The following is a 17,119-nucleotide window of genomic DNA, read 5'->3' on the forward strand; positions in this document are numbered from 1 at the left end:
TGCTTTTGTCAACAGACCTACCCGATCACTGGAACATCGGTAATAATGTCCGACCTAATGACAGCCCGTAGGAATAAAAATAGTGGCAGAACAATGGACCTGCAAAGCGAGGTACAAAATCTGAGACCTGGCAGGCGCAGGCACCCCAAAAACTCGCTGTACTTTACTTTAAATTGCAAATTGGAAAGCCAAAGCGTTGTCGTATTTACATTATTACTTCTTTTTTTTACAGCCCAGCTATGTGATCATAGTTATACTTCTCACTATCCTATCTCTTTAAAAAACATTTTTTTTTTAATTATTTCAGCCACTAAATGGATAAAATGTACATTGCATGCATGAAGCAAACTGATAAAGTGGGTAGAAACGCTCCACCATACACATACACACACACACACACACACACACACACAAGAGGACTCAAAGAAACACTGCAGTATTTGTATGAAGCGCAATTATTGATTTATTATATATTGAAAATTAACCCGCGTCGGGCGAACAGGGGCGCGGGCGCGCGCGCGGCGCGGGGCGGGGCGGGGCGGGGGCGCGCGCAGGCAGGCGGGCGGGCGCGCGCACCGACCGCGTTCGGAGACGTCGGCGGCGTTCGGTCCGCTCCCGGTGGCGCCCGCTGTCACCCGCAGACTTCGCCCCACCCAAACAAACATCCCATTCTGAAAAAAAAAAACCCCAAAAAAACCCGGCCGTATCCTTTTTTTATGGAGAGGGGGTAGTTACGCGGGCTTTGATGCCCCCGAGTCGGAGTTTGAAGGTGAGCGGGACGCCTCCTCCATCCCTCCCGACAGACACGCCGCGGACGCGTCGACGGCGTCGGCTTTAGCCCCCCCGCCCTCATCCTGGATCGGACTTGTGCGCTTGTGGAGCTACCGGCCGCGAAGCCGCCGCGAAGCCGCCCGGGTCCGGGTCTCCAGCGCCGCGCCTACACGGGATGAGACGGAGCCGCGTCCGCAGCCCGGCGAGGCGCTCCGGCCCCGAATAATCGCGGCCAACTTTGCCTTAAATAAAAAAAAATAATAATAAAATAAACAAAACCCGTGGAATACAAGAATCGATGCGAAGCGGACGATCGGACGGGAAATAACGGGTTCCACCATGTTCAGGCGGGGTGAGTGGAACTTTTATAAAAAGCCCACTTAATGGAACGCAGTTTGCAAGGTTGCACTTGTTTGCACCGCGCGGGTTTATTCCGTCGCATCTGCGGGTTGTGAAGTTTTTTTCTTTGTTTGCGGTGTAATTTGTATAAATATATATATATATATATATTTTGGGGGGGGGGCTTGATAAAATATTCATCGATATCACGAAATATTGTTCTTAAGACGTGAAGGGAGAGGATGCCGCACTGCAGTTTATCACTCCGCGTTGCCCCCTCTCTCTCTCTCTCTCTCTCTCACCTCGTTTTCCCCGCGATCCGGAGCTAAAGTGTTAAAAAGGGCCAAATACGCGTCTGTTTCAACACTGTATGAAAGACGACGACTATAATAAAACGAACGAAGCGAAGGGTCTGCAATAAAACACACAGGGATGGCAGGCGGGAGCAGAGAGTAAAAAAAAAACAAAAAAAAAACTTCACCTCCACCAAATCCTCCAGACCCCCTGGCACGTATAATCATCATTTCATCTGCACAGGCGCTTTTATAATAATTTCACGCACATGTAGAAACATATAGGTAGACAGATACAGATGTAGATGCAGTGTGGGCTTATTATTATTATTGTTATGATGATGATGATGATGATTTTTTTCTGGTGAAGATACTTTGCCTCCCACCAGTGGCCAGTAAGGTCTCAGCTATTTGTTCTGCACCTGCATTCATCAAGAAAAACTGCTGCCCTGAAGATGCTTTCTGAATCTTTTCTGCGCCTCTGCGGACGATGCATGACTGCCGGATGTGGGGCTATATTAAAAATTGCACCGAGGCAGATTCCCGAGATTCTTGTTAAAAAAAAAGGAAAAAATGCAGACGGCTCCCATTTTTTTTCCCGAGATGCAGAGGGCGCCGTGAGGTTCACGGTCAGTTCTGTCGCTTGGACAGTGCCACGTAAAGTAGGGTTTGGCTTCTTCCTCTCACCGGATCGGATCCTTTTTACCTGAATGGTGATGTTGTGGAGGGTCACGTGATCCCCCTGGGGACCGTGGATGTGGCTCCCTGTAAAACCAACAGATTTTGCCTGTGAAGAAGGAGGGTGGCCTTCGTGGGCTAAAGATACCACGAGGAACGCTCTAGACAGGATTCTGAAATAATACGCTGTGCTGAATAATACGCATTCATGATAGCATTTGGTCTCTCTCTCTCTCACACACACACACACACACACACACACACACACAAACACACACACGCATGGTTTTTAAGTCTTTATCTGCCTTTAACACATGCACATAGTGGTTTTGACATGACGTTGCTCACCCCTGGAGAGGACTTTTTTTAAAAATCCCACACATGCACACGCACGGACACGGTGTTGGACGCGAGCAGCATCGTAATTCTGCGTCTCCTCGGGGACGGGTGCCCTCCCCGGTCGAGCCTCGGCCGGTGGCTCGTGATTCCTGTGCGGCCCTCGCCCTGTCCAGCCAGCCATGGCGCAGACCCTGGCCAGGACCTGTCGACGCAGGCGAGAGGGGGAGAGGGAGGTGTCCACCGCACCCTGGCGTGACGTGCAATAATTGCCACTTCCTGTCACTCGGGATTATGGGCGGATGGGTGGAGCTTTGTATGCTTTCATTCTCAAAAATCATTACACACATACACGGGGACCTGGATGCACATCTGTATCATCTGGCTGACCTGACCTGACTGTGTCTCTGAATCTGATTCGCTTAAAAGTTAAGCCAATGAATGAATGATGATGAAGAGCTACGTCAACACAACTGTTAAATCGTCATGTGTGGGTCGAGAATGTGGTGGTAGCCTAGCGGGTAACTTACTACCATTCAAAGTGAAAGTGATTGTCATTGTGATGCACAGCACACGGTGACACAACGAAACGTGTCCTCTGCTTTTAACCATCACCCTTGGTGAGCAGTGGGCAGCCATGACAGGCGCGGTCGGTGGGGACGGCGCTTTGCTCAGTGGCACCTTGGCAGATCGGGATTCGAACTGGCAACCGGCTAGGCCACCACTGCCCCAACTGTGTCCCTTGTGTCCCTGAGCAAGACATTTAACCCTGAGTGTCTCCATGGGGACTGTCCCTGTAAGTCGCTCTGATGAATGGCATACATGTAAATGTTGTAGCCCATTTAGACACGACTGACCCATGGTTCACTCTAATAATGTGGAGCAGTGTTGCCACCCTTCTGACCTGTGGCCACCACCCATCTGCAAATGCAAATGAAGAATACAGAAAAGGCGTCTAACATAAGATCTGCAGCATGTTGTACCTTCACAAACAACTCTAATACATAAATTCATTTTAGGAATGCATTAATATAGTTAGAAATGTTCTTTTTTCAGAGAAAAGCATACAGGTTGGGACAATTACCCTGTTTCAATCAAAAACATAAAACCATCAACAGCATGGATGATGCACAGCGCTCCATGAATCAGCACCGTGAATCAGCTCCTCTGTGTTATTCAGTAGCTGCGTTCTTTTATTCATTTTGTGCAGCAACTGCACGGACGCGGGCATGGAATGGGCACCATGACCCACGTGCTTGTATGTACATTTTCAGATGGAGGCTGCGAAATCCCGATCCAGATGGAGCATTGTGATCCCTTTGTCCAGACTGGGTGGCCGGCCATGGCGCGGCGTAATTGGTTTGTTTTGTCGGTTTGTCGGCGAGGGACCAGATCTCACCTCATTGCGACACATTATGCAGCCCTACAGACTTGGACGCTGTGGACGTTGAAGTCTCTGCATCTGCCTTCAAGCCGAACACCCGCTGTGACACACCGCGCATTCTTTGGTTGAATGAGACTGGTTTAATAGAAACTGAAATCAATCGAACCGCCACGGATAACCGAAATAATGCGAGAACAAGCAGAGAAAGGACGGAATCCATCCGCAGCCGGGCGAGTTACGAGAAGAAAAACATTTACATTTACATTTACAGCATTTATCAGACGCCCTTATCCAGAGCGACTTACAATCAGTAGTTACAGGGACAGTCTCCCCCTGGAGCAATTTAGGGTTAAGTGTCTTGCTCAGGGACACAATGGTAGTTAGTGGGATTCGAACCCGGGTCTTCTGGTTCATAGGCGAGTGTGTTACCCACTAGGCTACTACCACAAAGACGGCGCGTCTTTGCGAACAGGCCAAGGTTAATTGGCCGGCGGTTGTTGTCTGTTGAACTCGCGTGCCGCGAGGTAGCGCTGAGAGGTGCGGAAGGGCTGTTAATACTAATCGGCGGTCAGGGCCGAGGCCGAGGAGGCGTTCTCACCTACCACACCTCTGCCTCCTCGGCTCAGGCTCGGCTCAGGCTCAGCCCGTCCAGTCGGAGAGCGCGGGAAGCCTGGCGGCTCATCAAATAATCACCGCGCGCTACTGCGGAGGAGCTCCCGTCCACATCAGAAAATAGCTGCTCATGCCGCAAACTGCCGGCATGCACGTAAACGGTGACGACGGAAAGGCCAGAGCCATTTTCTCGGACAAATAAACGAGAATAGGGAAGACAAGCGCGTTTCCTGGGGGACCTGCAGAGGCGATCGTGCCCCACTAGTCTTGTGGTTGCTGTACGGATTACTACAACGTGAATGGGGGAATACAGCAGAAAATATTCCACCTCATTACGTTTTTAACTGGCATGAAAAGAAAAAGTTCTGATACCTGGAGAGCAGGGTGGCCGATTCATTTCATTAGTTCTTCTTGTAGAACCCGCTCTGGTAGAAGCCCAGTTAAACCACTGCCTACCTCAGCTCAGGCGTCTGTAAACCAAGCCTGGCACATTACATTTTTTACATTTACATTTTACAGAATTTATCAGACGCCCTTATCCAGAGCGACTTGCAATCAGTAGTTACAGGGACAGTCCCCCCTGGAGCAACTTAGGGTTAAGTGTCTTGCTCAGGGACACAATGGTAGTAAGTGGGATTTGAACCTGGGTCTTCTGATTCATAGGCGAGTGTGTTACCCACTAGGCTACTACCACCCTACCACATTCTCACGTCTTCTCCGACAAGCAACCAAAGGAGGTCAGAAGCATGGAGAACATGGAGAACACTGGGGAAAAACTGATCACAGACTGATAGAATTTGAAAAAAATGCACGCTTCAAAGGTTACTTCATTCTGCATTGCGTTGCGGCTTCTCTGCTTGCAAACGTGGCCCTCAGGATTATGAACCTCACTTTAATAATGACCAAATGTCACACATCAGGACACAGTAGAAAATGGAATAACAATTTGAAGTCCACCTCTGCCATCCTGTCCCCCAAAAAAGCAGCTTCTGATGTAATTGACACCTTATCCAGAGCGACTTACAATCAGTAGTTACAGGGACAGTCCCCCCCCTGGAGCAACTTAGGGTTGAGTGTCTTGCTCAGGGACACAATGGTAGTAAGCGGGATTTGAACCTGGGACTTCTGGTTCATAGGCGAGTGTTTTACCCGCTGGGCTACTACCACCCTATTCTCAGGCTGCTATGCAACACGCCCCAGACGAGTCTGCATGCCGAGCGGCTCATTCGGGGGGAAAAAAAAGTGGGGCCACTGTCTGGCCTCCTTCCTCTGGATGCCTTTCAGTGGCAGCTGTCCACAACACGACACTGTACAGCGAATGGTGGCTAATTAACAGGAAGGTGTGGGCAAGGGCCACGTCTGCCAAGCATTATGCACCATCGCCCCTGGTGCATCCACGGGGCCCTTTTCTATCAAACCATCAACTAATTTGAACCGATTAAGGACAGAGGCTTTGGCTCGGGAGCTGCGCGGCTAATCTTACCTTATCTTTACGCGGCCTGAAGGAGTGGGACAAATCGGTAAAGCGAGCGCGCAGTGCTGTTTTAAAGAGAAAGGGCGAGGCCCGTCGGCATTTTATCTACCTGCTCCTGGTGGCCTTTAAAAAATGCCCGAACCCTCAGCAAATATCACTGTTTTCTCTTTGGGGTGAGAATGAGATTCGCGCTTTTATCGTTAGCAGATGATAATGAGGTGAAAGAGACAAACATCCTGAGCCCTGAAGGACCCGGTATTAATAATTCAATTCCGATTAAGTGGCTAATTGCGGTGTAAAGGTCAATGTCAGCGAGAACGCCATTGATCTTCTGAGGTTGGGGAGAGCTGGAGGGCAGGACGAGAACCCCTGGCCCCGTTGACAGTAATCCCAGGTGTTCCTTTTTGCACGTCCAGCCCGGATTGTCCCCCGTCCCTGGACGAAATTACCCCCTCGTGCGCTGAGCCAGGCTTTTGGTCTGCATGGAGGAAAGTGGGACCGGACCTCAGAGCAAGCAGGACACTGGCCGTCGGCAAAGAGGCATCAACGCACCCACGGGGGGAAGCAGAATTTTCTCGTTGTGTTTGTTTAAGGAAAACTGACCATTAGTCAAAGACACAAGTGCGAACCCCACAACTGCAAGGTCTGCATGGAACCAGATGTGTGCCACGACTTTCCTAATATCAAACCAAAATATAGGCTTTGAAAATCTAAAATAAGATGTTGAAATTTTGACTGCGACTTTATGCCGCCTGCATGCGTTCTGGCACAGATCGCCTTATTTGCCAGCAGGTATTTGAGTGACAGCTACGCTCCCTGGCAATTTCTGCACACAATCAACGGTTAATCAATTGAAAGTATTGATATATTGATGATGCTTGGATCGATATCGCTAATGGCTGAAGAAAACTTTTTCTATTCAGCCCGGTAGGGTAAATGTTTGAGCATTGGAGGATGGATCCTGTTCCAGCCGTCAGCTTTTGGACACGGTGGTGGTCCATCGCAGGGTGAACCGAGTTTTCCGTCACATGTATTCTATCGCGTGTATTTGTTGAACATAGAAAAACAGGACTACAGAGCTGGCCAACCTTCTATGTAGACCATGGTGTTTGTACGTATTAGAATTGTAGAATTGTATGGCCCGTGCTTACAATTCCACGGTCGGCTGCTCTCCACGGCGATATGTGCCAAACCCGTGTCCATTTTGCAGCCTGTTGTCTTGATGCATTTTCGAAATATTCCCCTTTTGTGTTTGCTTCTGATGGTCGACTGCTTAATTAAAATGCTCAGCGGGGAGCCGGTAACGCCTGAAAGAAGGAAGGGATTTTTTTTTTGCTCCTTGTCTCCCGTCCCCAATATCAGCCCCTCTCTGTCCCCCCATTAATAAGACAGGATAGTGTGGCAGTCCAATCTATATTGAATTTCTCTTAATAGCCGGAGTCTGTGTCAGGCTGAATCGCATTAGTGCTCCTGCCCTTGTCGGTGAGTAGTGCGTGGCTTTGAGAACGTCCAGGGGGCTTCTGGGATGGCAGTCAGCCTTATCCAGAGCAACTTTAAAACCAGTAGTTACAGGACAGTCCCCCTGCTGCTAAAGACAGCTAAAGGCCCTAGCCGTTAAAGATTCCAATAACTGTGTAATATATGCACTGAACACTCTGCTATCCTCTACCGTACACTTCAGCACACACCCACACACGTCCCTGGCAGCAAGAGTGGGTTCTGAAATTAAGAAAATGGCTGATTATAGTCAATCTTCTGCACACAAAACCTGTAACTACTTGGAAGAAAAGGTGGGCTGTTCAATACCCCATCCTGCACAATAAATATCGGTATGATTTCAAAGGGAAAGTTGGGTGCGTGCCTGTTGACGGTAAAAGAGTGGACAATAGCAATCCCAGAATGCACCTGGACTTTTGAATTGTCGCCTGAGGTAAGAGTGGGAGACGAGCTTTGCAATATGTAGAGGGATGAGGCCAGGACAATGAGCCAGATGGTACAGTGGGAATTATAGAAGACTGTACTTCAAATCTCGTCCAAATCCTTCCCGACTGCCTCCGTAACATCATTAAAAAGTAGAGTATTAAGTAAAGTCCTGACTTCACTCAGCAGCAGTGAAGAATAAAAGCACGATTCCACAGCTACTTAGCACTCGGGCCTGGGTGTTTACGTGCATTTGGTGCGATGCTTTTCTTAGCGCATGGATGTGTTGCCAGTCAAGAGGGAGATCCTTGACCTTTAACCTGTGTTTTGACGGTAGGGATGGATAGCAGGTGTGCTCACATCCTCACTCCAGAGAGAGTGCACTTGATTAGGGTCTTGACTCCAGAGGTGGGAGCCGACCGAGCAATGCGGCTGATGCGGCAATTGGTCCGAGCACGTGTGACATCACATGCACCCGCAGCTAGAGACAGAAACAGACAGGTTTTCACGGTTAATTATGCACTATTCTGGTCACACACTCCTGCTGTGGATGTGTTTTGCATTGCGACACACCTCCTCCTCGTACGGTTGATGATTTCCTCATGCTGTCAAAGCCAAACATTACCGACGTTGCATTAAAGCATGCAAATGTCGCTCCTCTGGGACTCAAGTGGCGGATTTACGGGTGTATGTGGTTCTGGAAAGAACTGGGAGACTCCACGCTATGGTTTTCTTTCCTGTAAGGTGCCTCCATCGGTTTTGCAACAGCAAATGGAGGGTCTTGAAGGGAATATCGATCCAGTGATTGCTTCAAACACACTTGCATTGTATCCCAGGAGAGACAAGGTAATAAAAAAATAAACGGTAAGAGGGAAGCCTATGACAAAGCACATGGCTGCAGCCCAGCCCCGGCCTCCTCAAATCAGCATGGCAGCCAGACAGGAGCCAGACGGGGCCCTCGGAAGCAGGTTTCATCCGAGAGACAAAGCGCGGATAAGTCCAGTTTTTATCTTCGCCTGGCGAGATCAGCGGGCTTAGCAGCATTCGCACACAGCTTGACATTAAAGCTCAGCATGCAAATGAATCCAAATCTACGGGCTAAATTGTCCAAATGTCATATTCAGCAGCGCTTTGAGGAAATAACAGTAAACACGGCGGCGAGGAAAAAGATTGGCCGGTTAGCGTCGCTGGGAGAGCTGGCGCTCCTTATTTACTGTCAACACTATTACCGTTCTATATTACCGCGGGAATGAGTGCAATCGATGCCAAAAGCACTTCCCTGCGATGATTATAAACACGCCGGGCCTGTCCCTGTCTTCCGCAGCTCAGCCTCGTCATTTCTTCTGCAGATGTGCTCATTTGCACTTCGCCGCTCCCCCGGCGACTCTTGCACGTTTAGCCTGTTTCATGTGTCTGCCCATTCACACCACGAGAGGATGGACCAGAGGAGGCAACACTGCAGAGGGGAGAGATGGAAGGAGGTGAAAATAAGAGGGAGGAACGGGGAACTGCAGGGGAAATGGGCAGAAATTGCACAGATCCACTTGGACAACCCTGCGGCACAGAGCAGAGCTGCGAAGGGTGAAAATAGAGAGATAGTAGGGTTGCTCAAACATAATCTGCCAGGACAGCAAATTGGATGATATTTTCTCCTAAAAAGTGATCGGGCCAATTTTCCAATTTTTTTTAATTGCGCCCTATGTGTATTAAAGCAATGAGCCACGAGGGTAGGGAGGCCAGGGAAACCCATAGTCTCTCTTACTTATGAAGAATGGTTATGATGGCTGTATGATTAAACGTAATAAAATACAATAAATAATTAATTTCATTAAGCATAGTAACCTATAAAAGCAGTTTTTCTGTTAAGTACTGCAGTTATAATCTCAGCCCAGTAAATGCAACATTAACTGCACAATACATTAAAACATAAGGCAAATGTGAACACCTACGATAGGCGCACCACAGCTCAGAATGCGGATCTGTATATTTTTATAGCACCATTTAAGGCATAAATATTGCATGCAATTGCGCGCTGTTGAGTAACTTAATGTCAGCCACTAGGAAACGTGTCAGAGCGTGTTGAGAGGATGTCAGGGCCGCAGTCTGTATCTGCAGTCTGAAAAAGAAGAAGCAAACACACACCTCAGCCCATAATAAAGTAGTAAAGGCGTTGAACATTTCAAGCCGTCAATGAGCTAAACTATTTAAAAAAAAAAAAAACCTGGTACTGTGACACGTCAAAGCCATTACTAAATAAATCATATATATATATATAAGCATTCAAAAAAGCATTGGTTGTCAGGTTATCAGATAGATAGATAGATAGATAGATAGATAGATAGATAGATAGAAGGTGAGCGGGAAGATAGTGCTGCTGCAAGGACAGGCATTAGCTTCTGTCAGCGCTCTAATGGAAGAAGCAGGTTTTCTGTGTCACGCCTGCTCACACCACTGATGGATTGGGAGGTTAACAGCCTCTGTGAGTTTGCCAGCTCTGAAGAGCCCTGCTATCACAGCTTTCCCGCGGCATGGAAGACCAGCCAATCACGAAAGCACCCCCTGTGCCCAATTTTTTGGGTACCTGCGTCTTTGACCTTTGCCATCACTGCCTACACTGCGGTTCCTATAGAACTAATAGTTTTTAATGCAAATGACAAAAAGGTAACATAGTTACTCATAACTTGCCAGTTTATAGACGAGTTGCTGAATATCATCATAGACGTCAGTGTCAGTATTATAGAATGAATCATGTTCACAAAGTGGCGGTTTATTCAGGCAGCTTTTGTATTGTTCCTGCTGTATGTGTTTTTATGCAGGGAACAGGGCAACCTCCACATTTCCTCTCCTCCACCTCCCTGAGCCTCAGGCCAGAGCATCCAGCCCCCTGCGCAATCGGGTACCAGCACTGGACTGGAAAGAATTTTTTCGCTTATAGAGATGAGCGACGGCCAAGGCAAACTTGGCTTGAGGAAAGACAAGCGAGCAGTGTGTGTGTGTGTGTGTGTGTGTGTGTGTGTGTGCGTGCGTGTCCTTTTTCTTCTCCTCTCTATATTCCTGTTCTTCTACCAAGGTTCTATCTGAAACGACTTCATTATTTAAGTTTGTCTCAGTGTTTCTGCCTCTGGGGCTTGGGTGAAATGTGCCAGAGTTTAGTCAAACGAAAAACGAAAAAAAGTCTCTGTGCTTAAACTGAAACAACCGTAAAAGCAGACAAAAGTGTTTGCCAGCTATTTGATGATTTGTTAAAAAAAAAAGTTTAAAGTAAGAAACATTTTTTTTTTTTTTTTTATGTTATGTTGCTCCCTCACAGTCACATATATATTATTCTCTTTTGGAATGTCAACTCCATAGCATCTCTAGTAGGCATCACTCACACACCAAGAGAATACAAAGATTCTCACCCAATTCATTAGAGGAGCTATCTGAGATGGTGAGAGAACTCCATTTCCTGTTGGGTGCCAGGGAGCGGGATAGTCCATCGAGGTTTGGTAACACCTGCAGTTATTTTAAAAGATTTTTCACACCCCCGATAATGATCTGATCCAAACACCCCCAACATCCCATCACTTAAACCAGCGAAAGACATCCTGGTCCCATGGCAAATGGGGAAATGTGTGTAATAAAATACAAATATATAAACACATACAAATATCATATATATGATAAAAATAAATATTGTCAAACAAAACATTGTCCATTCCTTTAAGGCACAACAGGCAGCCTATAGTAAAATGAACAGATAACGCATGTTCTGACACATATTGGGGGGACAAAATCGATTTTCTAAACATTCATTATTTGAGGGTGTGGGAAGGGGGGGTGACATAGAATCCCGCTTACTACCAATGTGTCCCTGAACAAGACACTCCAAGGGGACTGTCCCTGTACCTACTGATTATAAGTTGCTCTGGATAAGGGTGTCTGATAAATGCCGTAAATGTCTGTTTGTGATCTCAAGCCCTTGCAATGATCAGTTATCATTTTATATCATATCCCACTGAACCTTTTTGAGTAGCTTATAAAACATCAACCAAGATTTCTTAATGTTGGTAGAAGGCCAACACATCAGGCAGTGGTGGCCTATTGGTTAAGGAAGCGGCCCCATAATCAGAAGGTTGCTGGTTTGAATCCCGATCTGCCAAGGTACCACTGAGGTGCCACTGAGCAAAGCACCGTCCCCACACACTGCTCCCCGGGCGCCTGTCATGGCTGCCCACTGCTCACTCAGGGTGATGGGTTAAATGCAGAGGACAAATTTCACTGTGTGCACTGTGTGCTGTGCTGCTGTGTATCACGTGTGACAATCACTTCACTTTCAAATAACAGGACTTTGTGTGCGAGCAGCTGCGCTTGTGAGGGCGGTGGGGATTTGATTGTTTGCGCGTTCAGCCCGTTTTATATATTGTTTTTCACAGATCCACAAAACATGCGCTGCTGGAGAGAAGAACCACCTAACAGGTTTTTGTGGTTTACGGAAAAATGGGGGGCTTTTTGCCCGTCCGTTATTCCATTCTCACCTCCGTGGCGCGCCACTCTCAACATTACAGCGTGGCCACTGCATTTACATTTACAGCATTTATCAGACGCCCTTATCCAGAGCAACTTACAATCAGTAGTTACACGGACAGTCCCCCTGGAGCAACTTAGGGTTAAGTGTCTTGCTCAGGGACACAATGGTAATAAGTGGGATTCGAACCCGGGTCTTCTGGTTCATAGGCAAGTGCGTTAACCACTAGGCTACTGCCACATCATGTGGTGCCAAAATATTTAAAGCACTTAAAAGCCCTAAATGCAATTGCTTAACTGTTTCCTTTTCATTTCAGTTTTATTCAAATGTCTTTCATTTCCAGGAAACAGACAAAAAAAAAGTAGTTCTGTTGTCCTAACATAATTTTAGAATGACTTAATGACCCAAAAAAAACCCCCAAAACATGTGGCATTGTTTGAGCCACTTTAGCTAATAGTTAATCGTCCTTAGTTCGTTACAGTACACCAAAGGTCAGCTTCTCCTCGCAGTAGAGCAGCATACGCCGAACAAAGTCAGATGCGCGCTAGCGTCCAGAAGTCCCTTTCAGCGAACATGGATGTCATCGCAGTTCATGTCACTGGGACCAAAAATGCACATTAGCATAAAGCATCTGTCATGGTGGATAGTTCATTAATTTTTGATCTTGCCTCGAAGGCGGAGCCAGGCTGCTCTTTTGCCCTGATGCAAACTTTTCTGCAAAAAAAAAAAAAAAAGTTGCACAAATAAACAAATTCATGCAAAAGGGAAAGTCTAATTAAAAATAGATCAGGGATGCAAGGTAAACTAAAATAAAAAAAAGGTTAAGCCTTTTACCAGAGACAGAGGTATTAGATCTTAAGTTGTAGTTTTAACTTGTCAACATTAGAGGGGTCTGCTCTAAGCCTCAAGGAGCAACACTCCCCCAAATCCATGGCTAAAGGCAGCCGTCGGTCACCCTGAGCCGCCATCCCCGTTCTCTCCATTGTCTTGTTGTCCACGAGGCGTCTGACTTCTGTGGGAGGAGGCAGGGAAGGTTAAGTGATCGGAGGGTTCCCTCGCCGGAGTCGTCTGTGGACAGAGACCTCAGCTTCCCACCAGCCCTGATCCCCTTTAACCCAATAATTTACACACGCCACGGGGTCCGGGCTCGGCAGGCGCAGAGCACACACTTAAATGCTATGTTGAGGAAGAGCCCGTGGAGGGAGATGGTGATTAAAAGACTGAGGACAGACACACAGCGCCGTATTTTGATGAGCTAAGGCAGGTTTTTTTTTAATCGATTTCTGCTGTCTCTGTTTCTGGAGGCCCCATTTTTTCACAGTTTTTTTTTTAAATGAGGTGTGGCTGGCCACATTGTCAGCTTTTTGCAACATTAAGGCTTTAAAATGACTTTTGACACATATTTGACCAACAAAAACCACCTCTGGTGTCAGTGGTACATTATCATCAATATAATGAAAGTGAAGTGATTGTCATTGTGAAACAGTGCAGCACAACACACGGTGACACCATGAATTGTGTCCTCTGCTTTTAACCATCACCTTTGGTGAGCAGTGGGCAGCCATGACAGGCGCCCGGGGAGCAGTGTGTGGGGACGGTGCTTTGCTCAGTGGCACCTCAGTGGCACCTTGGCAATTCAGGGTTCAAACCGGCAACCTTCTGGTTACGGAGCCGCTTCCTTAACCGCTAGGCCACCACTGCCCCGTGGCAGTGTATTGTTGTGTGTATGTGTGTATATTACTTATAATTAGTGCAGCTTGTGCATTGTGCATGCCTTTCTCAGCCAGAAAATGGTAAAATGCACCAGCACAAAGTCAATTGATCATAAATCTTTCCTCCCTGCCTTTTAAAGGTGAGGGGATGAGCCATTATTACATGGTTACCCCAAAACACAGCTCTGAATAATCCCATTTTTTTTATTCTTTTTTTTTTATTCTTTCATAATTAAAAAAGCAAAATGCAGATGGCCATAAGTGTTTATTGACATAAGTGTTTATTCACATAAGTGTTATTTGCACTATTCACTTCCTGTTGTGTGTAAGATTGCAAAATAAGGACCAGCACATTACCCTACACATGCACAATTAAATTTCTTCCATTTTTTTTCAATTCTAAAACTTTTATTTTTTTTTTAATCACTGCTATCCCTGTGAGAGGTACCAGTAGAGTAATACCTGACATCGTTTGGCAGCATTGAATGGGCTGCAGAACGACATGCCGTTACTATAGTGATGCCAGCGCAGATGTTGAGGGCGCCAACAGTACACGCACCTGTCACAATAGCTTTTTTTTTGGGGGGGGGGGGGGCAGACAGGTGGCAGCCGGGACAGACGGGCACGTCTGGATGATGCTACCACATCTCTCTGCGTCGCAAGGCCCGCTGGCTGACGGTGCCAACGCCAGTGGATCCGGAATAAATAATGAATGGAAATGGGAATTGTTAGCACTGTTTGCCAGTTGTTATGTTTTCCGCCTTTCCCGCCTTGTTGGTGGGCATTGAGGAATTAAAAACAGTAACCCGAGGTCCTGCGGTGCGGGACAGACACTTGAAAGCCAGGTGGGAGTGGGGTTTGGGGAATTGGTGGATTGTGGATTGTTTTAGCCCGAAACAAATTCCAATTAACTTTAAACTCTCCATTAAAGGTGCATTATGAAAGGAGATGGAAAGCCACAGAGACAAATTGAAAAATCAAAACCCCGGCAGGCCGAGCAGGTTCTCATTTGAATGCGTGTTTTTGAAACACTTCTTTGAGGGAAGATTGAGGCGGTACGGCAGCATGGCTTCCAGTCTTATTTAATTACGAGGTGGGAAAATTGCCTATAAATGTTCCAAAGTCGCCGAATTACAAATCACTGTTCAATTCACTGCAACTCAGACAAACAACAACATAGAAACGAATCGTGACACCTCCATCATAACTTTGGAGTTTGCTGTTAAGCCGTTGATTAATTTGCATTTTTTATGTCTATTTATAATTTAATGGGATACAATGCCATTTTATTGATTTATTACAATGTCGTATGTTGAGTGCAGAATGGTAAATGAATACGCCACCTGGGATGCTGCTACTAATCTTGTTGTATAATGTTCTGACTGCATGAGTTTCGACTTTTTGAGTCCATCATTTTGGACGTTGACAGGACACAGAAGGGTGTTGCAAGTGAGCAGTCAATTTTTCAAGGTGAAATAATGGATCAAATGTAAATGACAATGGATCAAATGATTTATGGGTAGAACACGGGGTCCGTCTTTCCCAACATTTTTTCCCCAGCGTACGAGCTTAAAGCATCTGCTGCTTCTTTCCAGGTACGGGTGGACACCTTCAGATCTTTTGGGTTCTCGCACAGCACTAGGCGGGTGGTCTAAATTTGAATTTGAGAATCTTATTTCCAGGGGTCGCTGGAAGGGGCGTGCACTGTTATGCACTTGCAGTCTTGAGAGTTCGTGGGGGTTATATCCCCGGGTGGTCCTGTTTCCTCTTGTGTGTGTGTGTGTGTGTGTGTGTGTGTGTGTGTGTCCCTGTTTGCATCATTACTGACTGCTGCTCTGTCCATGGGGTGATTCTGCATTGCGCCTTTAAATTGCTCCAGCCCTCCTGTAACCCTGACGCGCTTAAACGGGTTGAATAACGTGTGTGTGTGTGTGTGTGTGTGTGTGCAGAGGAAGGGTAATGCTCGTTATGTCGCGTAAAATGCTGGCGCACGTCGGCAAACGCCGTGTCTTTTTCGACAACGCGCAGGGACCCCACTTCTCTCTTTCCTTTGCAACATATCTGTTTTTTCTCTGTGTCATTTCCTCTGGCTGCCTGCTCGCTGCAGAGGAATTTTTTTTTCCTCCCCCCCCCCCCTCTCTATTCATGCTGAATTATTAAAAAGTGTTTTGATTCCCAGAATGATTGTGAATCTGGGGCTGCAGCTTTCAGCAGCGCAGTCGCATTCGCTTGTTTTTCACTTTAATCAGACAGTTCTTTCTTTTTACCGTCTCTCCCCCCCTTCTCCTCGCCTGTCTGCTTTGCATCTTTTTTTTGTTGCTTCTGTCTGGACGTGATTCGGCAACAAGCCACCTTCACGTGCTTCCTTTCTTTCGGAACGGAGGAGGGAGGGATCTGAATGGCCTTCTCTTTCTGCTACTGTACTCAATCCGCATTCAGGTCATTGCCCCTGAAAAAAAAAAATCACAGGAACTTTTCCTTCCCACAGTGCACCAGTGGCAGGTCCCATATTGGCACAGGGGAATGGGCTGTCCCCCCTGGGATGTAAGAAAAAATCTCTTTGCCACTAAGAGCAAAGCCACCGTGTCTTTCCGGCCGGAGCTGGCGAGTGGACCGTCCCGTTCCAGCTGACCACTGACTACAGAACGCCGAGCATATTCCCCTAAAACCCGACGCCCCGAGGTCCACATCCCTGTGTAAGCACGCTCAGTTTGTCTTTCCAAAGCTTAAACAGGAGAGGGTTGAAATTGTCACGCTGGGCGGCCTTACCTTCACACTTCTGCTACGTCCAATGTGAGGTGCGGCATAGCAGGTGTCAGAAGGGCGTACATGGCTGCTTAAAACCTGAATAAATGATTAAAGATGCTCGTTTTTAACAAATGGACTGTTACCGATCACCTTTATCCTATGATGATGATGACCCCATTAACCCATCAAAGCGCAAAACGTAGGAATATGGGGTCCAGTAGAGCATGATCTTGATCCACAGAGCCTGTGGATAAAGACCCTCCTGGTCGCGTAGTAGAACTGTTGATATTGATAATGGTAATTTTTGTGGTGCCTCTTCAGGGAATGGCAAAGGCATCCGTGCTA

The 17,119-nt window shown here is 47.0% G+C and overlaps 1 protein-coding gene across 1 annotated transcript in view; it reads left to right on the top strand.

The window, feature by feature from the left end:
- Positions 1-695: 695 nt before the first annotated feature.
- Positions 696-17,119, top strand: part of rtn4rl1b (reticulon 4 receptor-like 1b) — a 130,972-nt gene continuing 114,548 nt past the window's right edge. Inside the window, exon 1 of the mRNA XM_028962732.1 lies at positions 696-1,123. Coding sequence (XP_028818565.1) covers positions 1,111-1,123 — 13 coding nt within the window. The 5' untranslated portion in view covers positions 696-1,110. The remainder of the gene's footprint in view (positions 1,124-17,119) is intronic.

This window comes from Denticeps clupeoides, chromosome 19, assembly GCF_900700375.1.
Source record: "Denticeps clupeoides chromosome 19, fDenClu1.1, whole genome shotgun sequence".
Lineage (NCBI taxonomy): Eukaryota > Metazoa > Chordata > Actinopteri > Clupeiformes > Denticipitidae > Denticeps > Denticeps clupeoides.